Source organism: Eutrigla gurnardus, assembly GCF_963514095.1.
Source record: "Eutrigla gurnardus genome assembly, chromosome: 8".
Lineage (NCBI taxonomy): Eukaryota > Metazoa > Chordata > Actinopteri > Perciformes > Triglidae > Eutrigla > Eutrigla gurnardus.
This window is the reverse complement of record NC_139922.1, coordinates 24,179,177-24,201,071: the sequence shown is the minus strand read 5'-3', so window position 1 is coordinate 24,201,071 and position 21,895 is coordinate 24,179,177. Positions and strand designations below refer to the sequence as shown.

General features: G+C 43.7%; 1 protein-coding gene across 5 annotated transcripts; it reads left to right on the top strand.

Annotated features, from left to right (window-relative positions):
* The first annotated feature begins 1,135 nt into the window (after positions 1-1,135).
* grm6a (glutamate receptor, metabotropic 6a) lies at positions 1,136-21,601 on the top strand. 5 transcript variants are annotated; one of them, XM_084015893.1, is made up of 16 exons: positions 1,136-1,285; positions 4,499-5,131; positions 7,393-7,609; positions 8,923-9,058; positions 9,232-9,386; positions 9,510-9,650; positions 9,716-9,916; positions 11,581-11,720; positions 11,943-12,065; positions 12,936-13,200; positions 14,639-14,874; positions 14,962-15,123; positions 15,904-16,053; positions 18,656-18,796; positions 19,503-19,638; positions 21,212-21,598. In XM_084015893.1, exons 2-15 carry the CDS (start codon positions 4,544-4,546, stop codon positions 19,590-19,592), a joined length of 2,745 nt encoding a protein of 914 aa, XP_083872019.1. In that variant the 5' UTR covers positions 1,136-1,285; positions 4,499-4,543; the 3' UTR covers positions 19,593-19,638; positions 21,212-21,598. The 5 variants fall into 5 exon arrangements, with proteins under 5 accessions (XP_083872019.1, XP_083872018.1, XP_083872020.1 ...); XM_084015892.1 differs by having other exon boundaries at positions 14,639-15,123; positions 21,212-21,601; XM_084015894.1 differs by lacking the exon at positions 11,943-12,065 and having other exon boundaries at positions 21,212-21,599.
* Positions 21,602-21,895: the final 294 nt, after the last annotated feature.

The following is a 21,895-nucleotide window of genomic DNA, read 5'->3' as shown; positions in this document are numbered from 1 at the left end:
ATAATCATGGTACTTGTACATTGCAACTCATAATTAATATAAATGGTAAATAAAACAGGAACCAGTAAAGAGCCTTGTGGGGCACCATTTATTCAATTTAAAATGCTAGAATGCACCATTTTGGATGGATTGATTTTAGAGTAAATTCTGCTGTTGATCAAATTAATCAGATTTGTGATAAATTGTCATTTCTATCAAACCTAAAAACATCAAATCAAAAACGAAAAACAAATTAATAACAAATGGTTTGATCATGACTGTAAAAATAAAAGGAAAGCCTTAAGAAAATGATCAAAAGAGAAACAGACCAAAATATACAGACCCATTATCACGAGACACTAAATCAATACTTATTGATCCCAGGCTGGGAAATTAAATGTAGCAGCAGCATTACACACACTGACAACACAGTAAGTAAAGATAAAGAACACAAGAAGTAAAGAAACAACATATAAAAAGAGCAATATAAAATGTATAAATAGCAGTAGAATTAAAGTTAAAATTGAAAAGTGAAAAAATCAGGTGCAGTGAACAGATAAACATAGGCTAAGGGGCTTGAAGACTATATTATGAACAGAGTTTTAGCTGTTATTGTACAGTGTGATGGCATGTGGCAGGAGAGATTTCCTGGAAAAACCTTCTGTGATATCCTGAAGAGGACTCTGAGTTTTACCACCTCCCCAACAAGTGTCTCCATCTCATTTTCCAGGAGTTTTCTTGCTCTTTTCTGGCCTGTCGCCATGATTCACCGCGCCGAGAACGGCTGCATGCCGGCTGATTGATATACGGATCAGCGTTCATGAGGTGCTGTTCGGGTAAAAATGGGCGTGTACGGAATAAGAGGCGGATTCATGTGCGCACACCTGTAGGGAACATTGCTTACAGTTGTGTCTATGCACGGTTCTATAAATACGATTTTTTTTGTTTTGGTTTACGCAAACTTTGGCTTTTGGTCATACGTACACTTTTAGTAAGGATCCTACGCACAGTTTTAAAGACAGAAATTACAGTTATGACCCACGGTCACCAGCAGAGGTCACTGTCTGATAAAACACACATACACACGCAGCAACTTGCCCACATGCATGTTTTAATTAGACACAGGCAGAGAGACAGACAGGTCTTCAGTCCTCCACCGACTCCAGCTGCAGCAGGACTGAACGTTGAACCGGAGTCTCACTGGGACATGAGGACAGTTGACCGGATCAGACCAGCAGCTGTGAGGAGCTGAGAGGGTTCAGGACTGAGACCAGACCAGGACCAGGAGGAGACGGACTCCGTTTCGGTAAGTTCTGGTCTGAATCTGTATGAGTCTAATCACAGCAGTTGATTAAAATAAAACCACCAAACTGTCAGAAAACCAGAAACATTCAATCTCATTTGATCAAAATGTAAAAGTTGTTATGTGCTATTTAGTTATGTGGTCTAAATGCACTAAATGTAAATTATTATTAATGTGTTAAGTGTTATTTATTTATTTATTATTATTATTATAACCTCCGAAAGATAAATAATCAATAAACCAAATCTGTTTACATTTCTTATTTGAATCAGTGAATGAATTGATCCATAGATGGACAGAAAACTGTTTTACATGATTAATTGAAGTTAATCCTCCTGTCATGTTTCCTGTCACAGTTTCATTTCAGTAAACCAAATTCACTTTGTTTTATACATTAAATAATTAGAGAATAAAAACCTATATGTCATTTATGACATCAACCAGTTTCTTTCAGACATGTTTCAGGGTTGTCACTTATAAAATATAGATATAAAATAATAAAATAAAAACTTCGATGAATCGATTGATTGATTGTCAGTCCTATAGATTCTACTGAATCGATCTGCTAAAATAAATAAATAGAATGAATCGTTTTGGCTTTGACAATAATCGATATAAATGCATTTAATCGGATGAATCGTGATTCTTACTTATGATTAATGTTTTAATACGTTTAAGACACTCTCTCCCCTGCCAGCATGTAGTCTACTGAATAATGTTCAAAATAACTGAACGATGTTTAATTACATTTTTGTATTCAGCACAAAATATTATGCAGGACTACTTTTTTCTAGAATAAATATGTTATTTTTTCACTTTTCAGAAGAATACCGATAGTCTCACTCGCATTATTGCATGTTTATTTCATGGATATAGCATTTTGGTTACAAGTTACTGAATCGAATCGTGGTTTACTGAATCGAATCTAATCGAATCGTTCAAAAAAAAAAAATCGTCCTTGAATCGAATCGCCAACTACTGTATCGTTAATCGAATCGAATCGCTGTGAAGCCAAAGATTCACACCCCTAATAAAGAGTCATATGAGTGTTAAGGAAGAGTGATACGAGTGTTAATGAAGAGTTATACGAGTGTTAATGAAGAGTGATAGGAGTGTTAATGAAGAGTGGTACGAGTGTTATACGAGTGAAGAGTGATACAAGTGTTAGTGAAGAGTTATACGAGTGTTAATGAAGAGTGATAGGAGTGTTAATGAAGAGTGGTACAAGTGTTATACGAGTGAAGAGTGATACAAGTGTTAGTGAAGAGTTATACAAGTGTTAATGAAGAGTTATACGAGTGTTAATGAAGAGTGATAGGAGTGTTGATGAAGAGTGATACAAGTGTTAGTGAAGAGTTATACGAGTGTTAATGAAGAGTTATACGAGTGTTAATGAAGAGTGATAGGAGTGTTAATGAAGAGTGGTACAAGTGTTATATGAGTGAAGAGTGATACAAGTGTTAGTGAAGAGTTATATGAGTGTTAATGAAGAGTTATACGAGTGTTAATGAAGAGTTATACGAGTGTTAATGAAGAGTGATAGGAGTGTTAATGAAGAGTGGTACAAGTGTTATACGAGGGAAGAGTGATACAAGTGTTAATGAAGAGTGATACAAGTGTTAGTGAAGAGTGATACAAGTGTTAATGAAGAGTGATAATAGTGTTAATGAAGAGTGATACAAGTGTTAATTAAGAGTGATATGATTGTTAATCAAGAGTCACACGAGTGTTAATGAAGAGTGATATGAGTGTTAATAAAGAGTAGAGGTGTAACGATTCATTCGATGAATCGATGAATCGATTGTCAGTCCTATAGATTCTACTAAATCGATCTGCTAAAATAAATAAATAGAATGAATCGTTTTGGCTTTAACAATAATCGATATAAATGCATTTAATCGGATGAATTCTTACTTATGATTAATGTTTTAATACGTTTAAGACACTCTCTCCCCTGCCAGCATGTAGTCTACTGAATAATGTTCAAAATAACTGAGCGATGTTTAATTACATTTTTGTATTCAGCACTAAATATTATGCAGGACTACTTTTTTTATTTTTTCACTTTTCAGAAGAATACCGATAGTCTCACTCGCATTATTGCATGTTTATTTCATGGATATAGCATTTTGGTTACAAGTTACTGAATCGAATCGTGGTTTACTGAATCGATCTAATCGAATCGTTCCAAAAAAAAAAAACGTCCTTGAATCGAATCGCCAACTACTGTATCGTTAATCGAATCGAATCGCTGTGAAGCCAAAGATTCACACCCCTAATAAAGAGTCATATGAGTGTTAAGGAAGAGTGATACGAGTGTTAATGAAGAGTTATACGAGTGTTAATGAAGAGTGATAGGAGTGTTAATGAAGAGTGGTACGAGTGTTATACGAGTGAAGAGTGATACAAGTGTTAGTGAAGAGTTATACGAGTGTTAATGAAGAGTTATACGAGTGTTAATGAAGAGTGATAGGAGTGTTGATGAAGAGTGATACAAGTGTTAGTGAAGAGTTATACAAGTGTTAATGAAGAGTTATACGAGTGTTAATGAAGAGTGATAGGAGTGTTAATGAAGAGTGGTACAAGTGTTATACGAGTGAAGAGTGATACAAGTGTTAGTGAAGAGTTATATGAGTGTTAATGAAGAGTTATACGAGTGTTAATGAAGAGTGATAGGAGTGTTAATGAAGAGTGATACAAGTGTTAGTGAAGAGTTATACGAGTGTTAATGAAGAGTTATACGAGTGTTAATGAAGAGTGATAGGAGTGTTAATGAAGAGTGGTACAAGTGTTATACGAGGGAAGAGTGATACAAGTGTTAATGAAGAGTTATACGTGTGTTAATGAAGAGTGATAGGAGTGTTAATGAAGAGTGGTACAAGTGTTATACGAGGGAAGAGTTATACAAGTGTTAATGAAGAGTGATAGGAGTGTTAGTGAAGAGTGATACAAGTGTTAATGAAGAGTGATAATAGTGTTAATGAAGAGTGATACAAGTGTTAATAAAGAGTGATAGGAGTGTTAATGAAGAGTGGTACAAGTGTTATACGAGGGAAGAGTGATACAAGTGTTAATGAAGAGTGATACAAGTGTTAGTGAAGAGTGATACACGTGTTAATGAAGAGTGATAATAGTGTTAATGAAGAGTTATACAAGTATTATTGAAGAGTGATAACAGCTTTCATCATGTTGATTGATTGATTAATGTCTCCTCAGGTGTCCACAGCAGGATGAACTGTCTCCCCTGAACATCACCTCAGTATGACATCATTAGGCCCCTCCCCTTCCTTTCTCTCCCTCCACCAATATCATCATCATCACCATGTTTTGTTCGGGATTGGATGGACACTCTGTCAGTCCTCCCTGTTGCCCCGCCTCCTGCTGTCTCTCTGGCTGTGGATTGGTGGACAGGTAGTCCCTGTGAGCACCTCCCATCAGCACTTCCACCCCCACTCCATAAAGATATCTGGTGACATCACTCTGGGGGGGCTGTTCCCCATCCACTCTCGTGGCCCTCACGGTCTGCCCTGTGGAGAGCTAAAGAAGGAGAAGGGGATCCACCGTATGGAGGCCATGTTGTACGCTCTGGACCAGATCAACAGCGACCCAGACCTGCTGCCCAACATCACACTAGGGGCCCGCATCCTGGACACCTGCTCCAGAGACACCTACGCCTTGGAACAGTCCCTCACCTTCGTCCAGGCTCTGATCCAGAAAGATACATCTGATATCCGCTGCTCCAACGGAGAGCCGCCGCTCGTTCGCAAACCAGAGAGGGTGGTGGGAGTGATCGGAGCGTCGGCCAGCTCTGTGTCCATCATGGTGGCCAACATCCTGAGACTGTTTGAGGTAATTATGAGGTAATATACTGGTAACACATACAGGTAATACATGCAAGATGTGCAACATGTCAACAAGACAATAGGTGTTCCACAGAGACACAGAGATTCCACCATAATCATGGAAAGAAGACCCCCGATATGCCGCGATCGCACCGTTTATAAAGAACTTTAGTTTGCAGCGTAACGCCACAACGGCGTCTCCTTTAACAGAGTCGTCCCAGATTTGAGGAACCAGAGGGGCCGCAACCTGCAACACAACGCTGTCGGCGGTAGTTTGATGTATTAAATAAGCATTCCAAATATGATTCCCCCTGGCAACCACAACAACAACGGAAGGTGAGAGTTAAATTCACTCTCCCCTTTCACATTGAGGTGGTGTCTCCTGGTCTCTCCTGGTTCCTCCTCTGAGACGACCTTCATTGCTGCTCAGAGGAGGAACTACTTTGACCCCCCCATTCTGTCTCCGGACCTTTTACACTGACGACCATGAGGAACAAAGCAGGGATAAACCCACAACGAAAAGGCAGCATAAAAGGGGCTACAGAGAGACAGACAGGTAAAGACAGTGAGCCAGGCTAGTGGATGAACTAGTCTGCTTTGTGGATTAATGTTTAAACAGAGACTTTGTGTCCTGATGACTGACTGTCTCGAATGAAAGCCGTTAATGACTGTGTGTGTGTGTGTGTGTGTTTCATCACATTATTACATTACTATCACTCAAACACTCGACTGCACAGATGCATCATGGGAATATTTTACCAACAACTGATAATCAATAATGTCTGCTCAAATGTTCCAGAGTCCTGGACCAGATGTGTCTGGTTGGAACTAGCCAGTTTAAATATTTCTAGTCTGTTTCCAGGCAGACAGGCTGTGTCTGCTTTACACTACATGTCAACATTCACACACACACACACACACACACACACACACACACACACACACACACACACACACACACACACACACACACACACACACACACTCGGTTCAATTCTACTTTATTTATATCACCCAAATGATGGTTCAGCCTTCGGGGTAATTCAGGGTTCAATATCTTGTCCAAGGACACCTTGACATGTGGACTGGAGGAGCCAGGGATTGAACCGCCAATCTTCAGACTGGAGGATGGACTGCTGTACCGCTGAGGTGGACCAGATTTACCTCTGAGGATGACTCGCTCTACCTGTGAAGACGAATCGCTGTACACTAACTCTCTCTGTTCCATTATTCACTCACATGGCTTTCCAGCTGCTCAGAAGACACCCGACTTATTCTCTCTCTTCCCCAAACACAGGTAGCAGGCCGCCGCATGCTAATAACACATCTCTTCAGACTGAACCTCGGCTAAGAAGATGTTTTTCATAGTGAAAAAACTGCACTTACATGCTGCACTTATATGTAGCACTCTGTATCTTGGCTTATTTGAAGCTAATGTACTTACATGATTCTTGCTGTTCTGGGTTGAATGCACTTAGTCGCTTTGGATAAAAGCGTCAGCTAAATGAAATGTAATGAAATGAAGGCGACTTGATGTACTTGATTTACTCTGAGGAAGACTCGCTGCGATGCTGAAGACGCCTTGCTTTGCCTCCGAGCCCCGACGTTGTCACAAGAAGTAAACGGAGACCTTTTTATCTCCTCACCTCCACACTGACCAATCACAGATTGGGGAGGCTGTGATGTCACAGATCATGTTCGCTCCATTGAAGCATCTCCTGATGATGATGATGATGATGATGATGATGAAGATGAGTCTAACGAGGTCTGCTCGTTAATGTAAAGTCCTTCATTAACCTGCACACACACACACACACACACACACACACACACACACACACACACACACACACACACACACACACACACACACACACACACACACACACAGTGTTGTGTGTTAATGTGATTGTTCTTCTGACACACATTCAGCTACTGTTATACAACACTAATCCTCTGTGTGTGTGTGTGTGTGTGTGTGTGTGGGAGGGGGGGCAATAAATAATAGAAACAGCTCTCTGTGTAACACTCTAACTGTTGTATGATGCTGCTGGGTGTACCTAATAAACTGGACACTCGCCATCCATCCATCCATCATCATCCATGTTGGATGATGTTTGTATCTTGGCAACATTAAACAATACTACTGTAATGAATTGATTGATTATTGGTGTGTTGATCAGTGATTCATCAGGTTGTTTGGATTTTGGCAGCATGAAACTGTGAATCAATATGAATGAATGAATTGCTTATTGATGTGTTGATCAGATCCCTCAGGTGAGCTATGCGTCGACGGCTCCAGAGCTCAGTGACAATAATCGCTACGACTTCTTCTCTCGGGTGGTTCCTCCGGACTCCTACCAGGCTCAGGCCATGCTGGACATCGTCAAAGCTCTGGGATGGAACTACGTGTCCACACTGGCATCTGAAGGGAACTACGGCGAGAGCGGTGTCGACGCCTTCATGCAGATCTCCAGAGAGGCCGGTATGTCACGCTTCTACTTTATTGTATTCTCTGTAGACGACTGTGTTTATTCTTGAAGGTTTTCTCTGGGTTAGAACTTCAGGAGATCCAGAAGAAAAGTCTCACTGTTTTCCCAGAACTTCTGTGGTTATAGATCATAAACGTTGTTCAGTGGTTTGGGTGACATTATTCTTCAGATAACGACGTCCCTCCTGTTGTTTGTTTGTTTCATTCATGTTGTGTTCAAAGTCCATTACAGCTGATTATAAATCCATATTATCATGTTGCACCTTTTTATAGACTTGGTCTTAGCTCTTAGCAATTGTCTGTGATTTATAGAACAGTATATTTCATGGTGGAGATGACTCCACCCTCATTGGGCTGGTTTCTGATGGAGATGACACCACCCTCATTGGGCTGGTCTCTGATGGAGATGACACCACCTTCATTGGGCTGGTCTCTGGTGGAGATAACACCGTCCTCATTGGGCTGGTCTCTGATGGAGATGACACCGTCCTCATTGGGCTGGTCTCTGGTGGAGATGACACCACCCTCATTGGGCTGGTCTCTGGTGGAGATGACTCCACCCTCATTGGGCTGGTCTCTGGTGGAGATAACACCGTCCTCATTGGGCTGGTCTCTGATGGAGATGACACCGTCCTCATTGGGCTGGTCTCTGGTGGAGATGACACCACCCTCATTGGGCTGGTCTCTGGTGGAGATGACACCGTCCTCATTGGGCTGGTCTCTGGTGGAGATGACACCACCCTCATTGGGCTGGTCTCTGGTGGAGATGACATCACCCTCATTGGGCTGGTCTCTGATGGAGATGACACCGTCCTCATTGGGCTGGTCTCTGGTGGAGATGACACCACCCTCATTCGGCTAGTTTCTGATGGAGATGACACCACCCTCATTGGGCTGGTCTCTGGTGGAGATGACACCGTCCTCATTGGGCTGGTCTCTGGTGGAGATGACACCACCCTCATTCGGCTAGTTTCTGATGGAGATGACACCACCCTCATTGGGCTGGTCTCTGGTGGAGATGACACCACCCTCATTGGGCTGGTCTCTGGTGGAGATGACACCACCCTCATTGGGCTGGTCTCTGGTGGAGATGAGACTGCCTACAGGTGGGAGATTGACCACCTGGTGACTTGGTGAGACCGAAACAACTTAGAGCTCAATGCTCTAAAGATAGTGGAGATGGTTGTGGACTTCAGCAGGAAGGAACCCAATGTCTTTCTGTCGCTCTCACTGTCTATCCATTGCTCCCTGTCTCTCTGTCCCTGTTTCTGTCTGTCTCTCTGCCTCTGTCTTTGTCTGTCTATCAGGTGGGGTCTGTATCGCTCAGTCAGTGAAGATTCCTCGTGAGGCGACGGCTGGAGAGTTTGACAAGATCATCAAACGTCTGATGGAGACGAGTAACGCCAGAGGAGTGATCATCTTCGCCAATGAGGATGACATCAAGTAAAAACACAAACAACATTGCTTCATGTAAACAACAACAAAACACAACAAACCAAGTTCCTCAGCTCCCCCAACAGTCTTCACGTTCAGTCCAAACCAGGTTTTACTACCCAGACTCCCTCCAGTTTCCTCTTTTTAATTCTATGGTCACGTGACTCCTCTTTTCCTGGTAGATGTGTCCTTGAGGCAGCAGAGCGTGCTAACCTGACAGGTCAATTCCTGTTTGTGGGGTCGGACAGCTGGGGAGCAAAAAGTTCACCAATCGCAGAGCTGGAGGATGTCGCTGAGGGTGCGGTGACCATCCTGCCCAAACGGGCTTCAATAGACGGTAAAAATAAATGTTTCGAAACACCATGGACTGAGAGAGACGGAAACACTGAGTGTCTCTGTGTGTGTGTGTGTGTGTGTGTGTGTGTGTGTGTGTTTGTCTGTGTGTGTGTGTGTTCTATAGGCTTTGATCAGTACTTCATGTCTCGTTCTCTGGAGAACAATCGCCGGAATATCTGGTTCAATGAATTCTGGGAGGACGACTTCAGGTGTAAACTGACACGACCTGGAATCAAACTGGACCCTGACAAGAAGAAATGTACAGGTAGGCAGATCTGAGGGGGCGGGGTCTGGGCATTGCTGTCATGTGACATGTGTCTGTCCCTGCAGGCGAGGAGAGAATCGGACAGGACTCCTCCTACGAGCAGGAGGGGAAGGTCCAGTTTGTGATTGATGCGGTTTATGCCGTTGCTTATGCTCTACACAGCATGCACCTGGATCTGTGTCCCAGCAGCCCCGGAGTTTGCAGCAACATGGACCCTGTGGAGGGACGTCTGCTGCTTGACTACATTAGAGCTGTCAATTTCAATGGTAAGAAAACAAAGGAAATATAAATCTGAGCATCATGGGAACAGCAGAACCTCCTGGGACAGGGAGGAGAGCTGATCACACAAGGAGTTAGGCCCTGATCACGATCACACTGAGATGAGTTAGACCCTGATCACACAAGGACGAGTTAGACCCTGATCACACAAGGACTAGTTAGACCCTGATCACACCAGGACGAGTTAGACCCTGATCACACCAGGACGAGTTAGACCCTGATCACACCAGGATAAGTTAGACCCTGATCACACAAGGATGAGTTAGACCCTGATCACACCAGGACGAGTTAGACCCTGATCACACTGGGATGAGTTAGACCCTGATCACACAAGGATGAGTTAGACCCTGATCACACCAGGATAAGTTAGACCCTGATCACACAAGGACGAGTTAGACCCTGATCACACCAGGACGAGTTAGACCCTGATCACACAAGGATAAGTTAGACCCTGATCACACCAGGATAAGTTAGACCCTGATCACACCAGGACGAGTTAGGCCCCTGATCACACCAGCACGAGTTAGTCACCGATCAAATATTTTTACAAATTTGTTGACTTTAACACGATGGAAACTCGGTACACAGCTTCTCCTTAAGACAAACACCATGAAGCACAGCACCAACAGCTCCACCTTATGGACATGAATAAAACATGACCACATTTTTTATTTAGTTACTACCAACAGTGGGGGATCTTTTCAGATTTGGATCACAAACTCTTCCTGCTGAGACTCTCTCCAGATGTAGCAGACTTACCAATCACATTATGCATTATCTGAAAGATAAATATTCTAGTTTGACATGAATGTCCTCCTTCATTTTACTGTCCAATTTATGAACACAGAGTCACCTGTCCTTCACACCTCGGTGACCTGGATTAGTGGAGGACCGACTCACCTGATGACTGAGTCTTCAGACATGTTCATTCAGATTAAACCGCGGATAGAAACTGTCTGCAAAGACGTTTCCAGAGCAGCAGCTTCGTTCTGTTGGACATCAGATTCATATTTTATAAATACCAGAAGCTGCACCAGACTGAGATGATTTATCCAAGAGACCTGTCTGCCTGACAACCTGTCTCTCTCTGCATCTGAATATTTCACACTTCAGCAGAAGTGTGCTCCTATTAAGGATGTTGAAGTATTTGAGGAGTTTACCTTGAACCCGATGTTTGGTTTCAGGGAGATCAGCCAGACACCTGGACAGGTACTCAAGGAGACCCCAGAGATAACAGCTTGGTGGTTTTAAGCTCTGCTTCAGATAAAGGACTCATCAAATCATGATGATGAAGTCCACTGTCCCTCACTTTATATTTGCCACCAGGATCAGGGACATTTTTTCCTGGGTCCTGTGTGGTTCTTCCTCTGGTCTGAGCATGTTCTTCTTCATTCAGAGATATGCTGAAATAACTCATAATGACGGTGATCAGTAAAAAGTGTCAATGGTTTGTTAGGTCTGTCTGCAAGACCACAAGCTAACTACTTGTATGTACCTTTAGTGTGTCTCACAATGTCTCACTATTTGTTAGTGTGTCTCACTGTGTCTCACTGTGTCTCATTGTGTGCTAGTGTGTCTCACTGCATGTCTCACTGTGTGTCAGTTTGTCTCACAGAGACGTGACATCTCCGTCTCTCTTTGTGTCCTACAGGAAGTGCAGGTACCAGTGTCTTGTTCAATGAGAATGGTGATGCTCCTGGCCGTTACGACATCTTCCAGTTCCAGATGACCAATCACAGCCATCCTGGTTACCATGTGATCGGCCAGTGGACCAATAACCTAAAACTCAACGTAATTGATTGGATCAAACACAAAGATGAAAACACAAGAGAGCGTCTTACTCTGTTTCTGTCCACCTGTCTATCTCTATCCGTCTGTCTCTGGCTACTTGTCCCTCTTGCTATCTCTCTCTCTCTCTCTGTACCTGTTGGTCTATGTACCTGTCTGACCCTGTCTACCTTTCCCTCTCTCTACCTTACTGTCTCTTTCCCTGTCCCTCTGCCTGTCTGTCAGCTGGAGGACATGCAGTGGTCTGGAGGACATAAATCAGTTCCAGATTCCATCTGTAGTTTTCCTTGTAAACCAGGAGAGAGAAAGAAAATGGTGAAAGGAGTTCCCTGCTGCTGGCACTGTGAGGTAAAACCACTATATATATATATATAGCATACAGTATGATCTTAAATGAATGATTAACAGCATTAAAACTGTATTAATCAGATGACAATAAAGAGGGGACAACCAGCGACCTTGTGTCCCAAACCCTGGACCACTAGATCACACTTATAACACAATGACGGATCAAAAACACATTACGGCGGATGAAATCCAAATCTGGACGGGTGGGACTGAGGTGGCTTCGGGAATAGTCCAGGGCTGGAGCTAGCAGTGGTTTGAACTAGTATTGGATGGAGCTGACAGTGGTTGATGCTAGCAGTGGTTGGAGCTAGCAGTGGTTGATGCTAGCAGGATTTGGAGCTAGCAGGAAATGGAACTTACAGTAGTTGATGCTAGCAGTGGTTGGAGCTCATAGTGGTATGACCTGGCAGTTGTTGGAGCAAGCATTTCCACCGATGGGGCAGCGGTTAATGAAGGAGAGGTGAGGAAGGAGAGGGGGTAGTGAGTCTGTAAAGAGGAAAACTATTGTACCTGGCCTATCAAGTGAGAGCAGAGCAGGCTAAGCATCTGCTTGATATCTATCAGCTCGTAGTGTGATGGTTTCAGGGACAAAGACTCTCAGCACTCTCTTCACTGGTGATCAGCACTCAGTGGGCCGGGGTATACTCCCATTAGTGGGGCTAGGTCGGGGCCTCGGGGGGCAGGAGTGGCTCTGGTCTGGCCTGGTGGGATCTTAGTGTGGCATGGTGTGGAGGAAAACTATCTAGGATCCATTACTTTTTTCTCTGGTGTGTCCCTCTTTCACTTAAATAAAAAAATGTTTTATTGTCACACCAAGTTTGGTAAAAAAAAACAAAAATGTTCAAACTAACTGTCTCTGACTATCCACAGCTTTGTGATGGGTATCAGTACCAGCTTGATGAGTTTACCTGTGAGACCTGTCCGCCAGACATGCGTCCTGCCCCCAACAGAACTACCTGTCGTGAGACTCCAATCATCAAACTGGAGTGGAACTCCCCCTGGGCCCTAGTGCCTGCCTCCATTGCCATGCTCGGTATCCTAGCAACCAGCACTGTGGTGATCACCTTCATCCGGTTCAATGACACACCCATCGTCAGGGCATCAGGGAGGGAGCTCAGCTACGTACTTCTGACAGGTGGGTTCTACTACCGACAGGTACTACAGACAGTAAGGTGCTACTACTGACAGGTACGACCCACACTACTTCTGGGAACATGTTTGACTTTGTGTTGAGTATACAGACACAGCTCTCACTTTGGTTAAACAAGGATCAGATGGCGTTAGCACGGCCGTGGTACTACATAATCTCACAGTACTCCCCACAATGGACATGGTCATAAGCCTTCTCCAAGTCCACAAAACACCTGCATACTGGATGGGCAAACTCCCATGACCCCTCCAACAGACCTGCAAGGGTATAGAGCTGGTCAACTGGTCCACGGCCAGGACAGATTCTGCATTGATCCTTCTGGATCAAGGTTCAACAATCGGTCCGACCCTCCTTTTAAGCACCGTGGAATAAACTTTCCAGTGAGGCTGAGCTGTGTGATCCCCCCATAATTGGAGCACACTCTCCAGTACTTTTTTCTAAAAATGGGAACCACCACCCTGGTCTGCAACTCTACAGACACTGCCCCCAACCTCCGAAAGACAATGAAGATGCATGTCAGCCAAGACCGCCCAACAATATACAAGCCTTCAGCATCTCAAGGTGAATTTCATCCACCCCTGGCACCTTGCCACAAGGAGCTTTTTGACTACCTCAGCCCTCTGCCATGGATATAAGTGGGTCTTCCCCTTAGTCTTCAATCTTTTATTCCTCTATCTCTAGTCCATATCTACAGTTCTCTTCCCCTGCTGAACGCAGCCTGAGACAAGCCCTGCTTTCCCTTTTATGAGTTGTTCGTTTTCCAGAACATCCTTGAGGCCAACTGAAAATCCTTCTCTAGTCTCTCCGAACTCCTCCCACACTTTGGTTTTTGCTTTCAACCGCTGCAGTCCTTCTGGGCACATGGTACCTGTTTTTAGTTCCCAGAGACCGCTGGGCCAACCAAGCCCAAAGGCCTCCTTCACCGCTGGTGTCCACCAGCAGGTTCTTAGGTTGCTGCCACGATATGCACAATATGACTTTCCACCCAAAACTCATAGCAGCCACTTCTACAATGCTGTGCTGAACTTGGCCCACTCGGATTCCATCCCAAGCCTCTCTCGGGATGCATGACAAATTCTTCCAGAGGTGGTAGATGAAGAGTTGAGGGAGCTGTCTCAGACAGTGGTCAGCTACCGGGCCGCAAACTCATCCTTGATAAATCAGTAATACAGGAAACCATTGTTTTGTTATTTCTTTTCACTGTTAAATTACAATGCAAAGGTTTTCTGAAGGTATGTAGCAGTTGACTACAGCAGGTTCAACAGTCGATATAGGACCAAAACAAACTCACCCCATGATAAAAAGCAGGGAGGATGAAGGTCATCAGCAGTGAGGAAGACGTCACCTGTCTCTCTCTCTCTCTCTCTCTCTCTCTCTCTCTCTCTCTCTCTCTCTCTCTCTCTCTCTCTCTCTCTCTTTGCAGGTATCTTCCTGATCTACTTGATTACCTTCCTGATGATCGCCGAGCCAGGTGTGGTGGCTTGTGCATTCCGTCGCCTCCTGCTGGGCCTCGGCATGGCCATCACCTACTCTGCCATGTTGACCAAAACCAACCGCATCTACCGCATTTTTGAACAGGGCAAGAGGTCTGTGACCCCTCCCAAATTCATAAGCCCCACCTCCCAGCTCATCATCACCTTCATCCTAATCTCCATCCAGGTGAGAACACAGGTATCTGATAATTTCCTGTTCCTGTTTCAGCAGCTCATCACATGTTTCAGGCTTATCCCTGATTGTTTGTTTCAGGTGCTCGGAGTGTTTGTGTGGTTCGGTGTCCTCCCTCCTCACACCATCATCGATTATGATGAGCTCCGCCCACCCAACCCCGACCAGGCGCGAGGCATCCTGAAGTGTGACATGTCTGACCTGTCAATTATCTGCTGCCTCAGCTACAGCATCGTACTCATGGTGATTATTGATGCAGTATTGATTGATCCTTCATTGATCTGTGATTGATCTGTTATTGATACCTCTACTTACAGTATGTCACATTGATCTTTGACAGAGAATATTGAAGTGTTCCTGGGTAACCTAGGTTGTGGTCAAGTAGTTTTCTCTGAGGAAGGTTCCTAACTGAAGAAATGACCCGGAGGACACAAGTAGCAGCCATGATACGAGCTGTTTGAATCCTCTAAATGTGAAGGAAAGGAGCTTCAATTCTTCCTTTTAAATCTCCTGTAGGATACAACAGACCTCCCTTTACCAAAGGAAAGGAGATTACACTGCCCAACAATTCCTTGCGAGAGCAACATTTAAAGTGACGCACAATAGCCGTTCATGAAAAACAAACAAAATGCCTATTTGAATATTATAAAAAATGACTTTAATGCAGACTTATACTAATTGGAATTGTGTTGATAAATGTGTGTTGACAGTGAAACTTATTTAATTTAATTTGTATTTATTTATTTCAGTCATGTTAGAAATGTTTAAAAAAAAAAAAAAAACAGATTTGGATTCTCTGAGCACAGCGGCCGTCTTTTTCTGAATCCTGATGCGTTCTCCTTCCACCTTTCCTTCACCTCGTGACGTTTTCCTCCAAGGTCAAGGAAAAGGCATTAGGACCTAATCTTTTGACTATTCGACTGCAAACCTATAGTATTCTTGTTGGTAACCTGTAGTAGTCCTGTTGCTAGGTAACCTGGGTTATTTTTCTTACTAAGTAATATGTTTTATTCTTGTTGCTAGGTAACCTGTACAGTGTACGCCGTGAAGAGTCGAGGTGTTCCGGAGACGTTTAACGAAGCAAAGCCGATTGGATTCACTATGTACACCACCTGCATCATCTGGCTCGCCTTCGTACCGATCTTCTTTGGTACTGCCAAGTCCACGGAGAAGGTAGGACCAGAAGCATACTAGGACAAGCTAAAACCAGGACCAATTCATCCAAGATACCATCAGATAACGTTAAAGAACTGCCAAACAGAACCAATAGATTCCATTAATATCTTTGGATACTGTGTTTAAATCACCAAATATTATTTAAGTTTCCATATAAGAATAAACCTGAAGTCTTCCACACAGTCTTGTTCAGGGTGGTGGGTTGCTGTGTCTCAGAGACACTGGGTCGTCCTCTAATTGGGAGTCTGGCTGTGCTTACTTTACTATTAGTGTCAGCCGTGGTCCTTCCTGACGTCAACCGCTACCTGGCCTGATTTGGCCCCTGGACCTCCACCTGCCCCGTTGTAATTCTGCTTAATTGGTATTTAGACTACGGCGACATGTTGGAAATCAACCAAATGAACCATCTTAACGTGGCTGCGCCTGCCACCATGCACTACTGTTAATATTACTACTTCTGTTAATATAACTACTACTGCTTATATTACTACTACTACTACTGTTAATAATACTACTAATACTACTACCAACACCAAATCCAGATCAACCCAAGATCCTGGTCTGCTTCAGATTTCTGCCTGAAGTCTGTAAAGACAGTGTTTGGTCTCCACTCCATGTATGCAGGTCCATGTAGATCCAGGTTGTGAATGTGGTCAGCCATGTACCTGAGGTTGGAAATAAACACTGACCAGAATGAATGCGATGAATAAAATAGTTTCTAAGTGAGGCTGCATGTTTTCTTCACCACGTCCGTACACTAACCTCCGTTCACTCGGAAGCAGATCCCCTTGTTTTCCCTGGTAGCTCTAACACATCGTCGGGATATGTCGAAATGTCCTCGCCAGGTTTCAGTGAAGCAGAAGTCTGCGTTTGTTCTGTTGAGAAGCAGCAGCTGGTCCACGTCATTGGCCAGAGAGCAGATGTTCTCCTCATTGGAGGTGAAGTTCAAGATCCTGAATGTCTCAGTTTAAGGATCTCTCCTTCTCGACTAAAACATCCTGGTTCAATGAGAAATGGAGAAAAAGATTGAGAGGTTATTGTCAGGTGTTCAAAGGTTCCTTCCTGGCGAATGTAAACACAGAAGAGGGGAAAATCTGAGATCCAAATAATGTCAGGTCACAGGTGATGAGTGGGGAACACCGTGGATCATTATGGAAGTAATCCGTCTGGTTGCTGTAAACATGATCCCTCTCAAAAGGCCTTTAGTTCGTTTCTCTTAATCTGATGAGTTCTGAGGACGTCATACGTTGCACAGATTGTAGGCAGATTTGTGATTTTGGGCTGTTGGTTGTTGTTACATCTGCTTTCTTTCATGTTGTTTCCTGTTTTATTTTGTAGTCACTTACTTCCTTGTCTCGTCAGCCTTGGCTCTCGTTCTCCCCGCTCACCTGCCTTTGTGTTTTCTCACCAGTCCCTCGTTGTGTTAATTCATCCTGGGATGTATATCGTCTGTGTGTTTGTCTCCTTGTCGGTTGATTGTTTCGTCACCCTGTTTCGGCATCTCGATGTCGTGTTACTCGCGTTCCTGCTTCCAGCCTTCCCGTGTCCTTTTTTGCTTTTTGCCTGCAGTGATGCCCGTTGTAGGCTCTGTTTGAATTATCCTGTTCCTTCTTTGGATGCCGTTTTTTGCCCTCGTGGGATCTTATGTTTGTACTCTTTTGTACTCATTTACCTTTTTGCCTGTTTGAGTCGTGTACCATTTTACCCTGCTAAAACCGTGACATCCTCCATGTGTCAGTCTGCAAATTCTTATCCTACTCTCTCTGACTAACTAACAGATGGTTTCTATATATTAACATAGAAACACAGACATAACATAGAAAGGGGCTTTCTGGCAGCCGTATGAAAGCTTTTAGAAATCAGAATATTGTCTGGTGTTTCCTCATTAAATGAATGAATGGCTCCTGTTTTATGAATGAGATCTGAAACACTGAACCACCAACATTCAAACCCTGCAGAGAGTTTGAATGAGACTCAGTTACTAAGTTAAACATCTTAAAGCTACTGACGGATAAGAAATGAATTCTTTGTTACAGTTCAGTTTTTGGGAGGATAAACAACAACACAGAAAGCAGCTGAAGCTGTTTTTAGTGGCTCAGACAGAGTTCACAGAGAAACAACTGTTTCCAGGAACAGCTGGATTATAGAGATTATAAACCAACAGGGGAATAATAAATTCATTACAAAGCGCCTCAACTAACGGACAAACAGACAATAAAAGTCCTTGTTAGGACTAAATCCTGCATGTTTCTCCTCTTCATGTCTCAAAGAAATTAATTAATTAATAATAACAACAATTGAGACACAAAATTGCTATAGGGGGCGGGACCCAACGATGCTACAGACCTATTGCAGATCAGTGATGGGACCTCACTTCAGACTCGGGTGTGAGCGGAACTGGATCAGTCCTTTTATAACAAAAATGGCGTCCGCTCCAGTTGCCGCGCTGCCGGCCCCTGCACTCGCCTAGCTTAGATCTTTTGGGGGGCTAACGCTAGCCACCGTACCAACGCACACATCGAGTTACCGTCAAAGTTTCATAAAATTGTCCCTCTGACTGTCTTTGTCTCTCAATAAATGTCTCTTTCTGTCTCTCCAGATGTTTATCCAGACGGCCACTCTGACCGTCTCCATGTCTCTCAGTGCGTTCGTGTCTCTCGGGATGCTCTACATGCCGAAGGTTTACGTCATCATCTGTCACCCGGAACAGAATGTCCAGAAGAGGAAGAGAAGCTTGAAGGTCAGATGTAACTTTGCTGTGTTTTCTGATCATTTCAATTCAATGTTATTTATAGTGTCGTATTACAACGGTGTGTGTTCTGATGGTTGCTGTGTTGCTGTGGTCTGATAGTTGCTGTGTTGCTGTGGTCTGATAGTTGCTGTGTGGTCTGATGGTTGCTGTGTTTCTGTGTGTTCTGATGGTTGCTGTGTTGCTGTGGTCTGATAGTTGCTGTGTGGTCTGATGGTTGCTGTGTTTCTGTGGGGTCTGATAGTTGCTGTGTGGTCTCATGGTTGCTGTGTTTCTGTGGGGTTTGATGGTTGCTGTGTAATCTGATGGTTGCTGTGTGATCTGATGGTTGCTGTGTGGTCTGATGGTTGCTGTGTGATCTCATGGTTGCTGTGTTTCTGTGTGGTCTGATGGTTGCTGTGTGGTCTGATGGTTGCTGTGTGATCTGATGGTTGCTGTGTTTCTGTGTGTTCTGATGGTTGCTGTGTAATCTGATGGTTGCTGTGCGGTCTGATGGTTGCTGTGTGGTCTAATGGTTGCTGTGTGATCTCATGGTTGCTGTGTTTCTGTGTGGTCTGATGGTTGCTGTGTGATCTGATGGTTGCTGTGTGATCTGATGGTTGCTGTGTGATCTGATGGTTGCTGTGTGATCTCATGGTTGCTGTGTTTCTGTGTGGTCTGATGGTTGCTGTGTGGTCTGATGGTTGCTGTGTTGCAGGCTGTTGTCCAAGCTGCCAGAGTGTCCCAAAAGTCTCCAAATGAGAAACAGAATGGCGAGACGAAGATTGAACCTGACAGATCGCAGTAATACTACAGTAATACTGCAGTGCTACTACAGTAATACTACAAATCAGGTATTAAACACTACAGGAAACGGATGTACAGTCACTTCATCTACACAAACCATTATTAGCACCCACACCGTCGGCCAGCCTGGGCCCTGTTGAAACTGAATGACTTGCCTTTTTGAAGCCTTATCACTTATAGAAGTTGAGCAAAATTGGTGTGGGCATGGGGACTGGTGAAAAAATTTAGATTTTAGACGGTTGATCCTAGTCCTATCAAATTTAGTGAGCCTGTTTGAAAGGATCCATCCTGGTTAGAGGATCCTCCTCAGAGTCTCTCTGATGGTTCTTCCCAATGGTGTAGTGGAGGGTATACGCAGGTATACGGGGTATACCCACTTCTTTTTCTGGTGGTTTACAGTATACCCACCTATCAGCCAGAAAGCCATTGGAATATATGGGAGAGTATACCCACTTCCTCCTCTGTAACCTACCCATCTACCTAGCAGTACACCCACCTCATCAACTACCACCTGGTTCTTCCTCTTGGAAGTTTTTTTAGGTCGTTTTCCCTGATTGGATGGAGGATCCAGGACAGAGGAGGTCTCTGTACAGATTGTAAGGCCTCTGAGGCTTATTTGAGATTTGGGCTATATAAATAATGTAGAATTGAGTTTGTTAGGTTCAAGTAAACCACATAGTTATTTTACAAAAAATCATCATGGTCTGGATTAAAGTGACTATGAAATCAAAAAAACAAAAAAACAACAACCTCGGTCTCCTGCTTAAAGTCCTGTCTTGTCTGACCCGGGCCACCATCCAGACCTCCTCTCTACGTGGACTCTGCGTTACGAAACCTAATTCACAATGTAGTTTAGTTGTGTGTCAACTTAGTGTTTCACAGTCTGATCCAGGATGAAGATATATTCTGACTTTTGCAGATATTTGCGGTGGAGCTGCTGAATATTTCAGTTGCTTTGTTAAATATTCATATTGATGTTAACAGCTGAGAGCTCAGGAGCAAGGCACTAACTCTGCTGGGTCACAGCCTCGGAGAATAATTCTACTTCCTGTCTGCCTTGTTCCTCAGAATAGATCCATCAATCACATTAGCGTGTATACCTGAGACTGAACCAATAGATTCCAATCAATACTTCCTGTCAGAGGTCAATCGGAGTATGTCTCACATGACCTGTCTCATTTATCAGATGAAGGTCGTCGGTTTTGTCCCAGGATCCTGGTCCTTTAGGTTATCTGAGTCTCTGCAGAGGATCCAGAACGGATCTTTTAGGTTCTCTGAGTTCCTGAACAGGATCCAGACTGGTACTTTGGGTTCTCAGAGTCCTTGAAGAGGATCCACACTGGTCCTTTGGGTTCTCAGAGTCCTTGAAGAGGATCCACACTGGTCCTTTATGATCTCCATCAGTGAGTCCGTAAGTCCTTCATCAGAGGACAACCCTCCTACAGCTCAACATTAATGTGATCAGCCTGAAACCAGATTAAAGCAGGGATTCAAACCCTCCTCCTCACAGAAACAGACAGGATGACCTCAAAATACCTCGTCCAATCACATCACAGATGACTGACTGATGGGGGCGGGGTCAATAACAGCCCTGATCAGCTTTGTATTCTCTCCCCTCAGGTATCTACTGATCAACCCCTGTTCAGTCTGATGACATCATCATCATCATGAAGAGTTCATGGTCTCTCTCTAACACACAGACACACACACACACACACACACACACACACATGCTCACACACACACACGCACGACAGGAAGTCCTCAGCAGGTCATTTTTGTTGTGATGACAGCAGGGCATTGTCATGGTGACAGGAAACAAAGAGACAGAAGAATGAGTTACCACTGAGGGACACGAGGACACTTTCCTCTTTATTTTTATTTTTGTACTATGTATGTATGTATTATTATTATAATTAATATTATTAGCGGTAGTAGTAGTAGTATAAATATTGGTATTAAAATGTGTATTGATTAAATTATTAATATTAGTATTAATATTGGTATTAATCGTTGGACGATGGAAGTACATGTTATATCAAGTTAATTATTCATATTTTTAAATTCTTCCTGTTCTGAATGTTTTCTGAACTAATTAAAATAATTAACACTAATAACATGTGAAGACTCGTTCCGTTATGTTATATGGTGTACAGGTCCTGGATGGTGTACAGGTCCTGGATGTTGTACAGGTATTGAATGGTGGGCAGGTCCTGGATGGTGTACAGGTCCTGGATGGTGTACAGGTATTGAATGTTGGGCAGGTCCTGGATGGTGTACAGGTCCTGGATGGTGGGCAGGTCC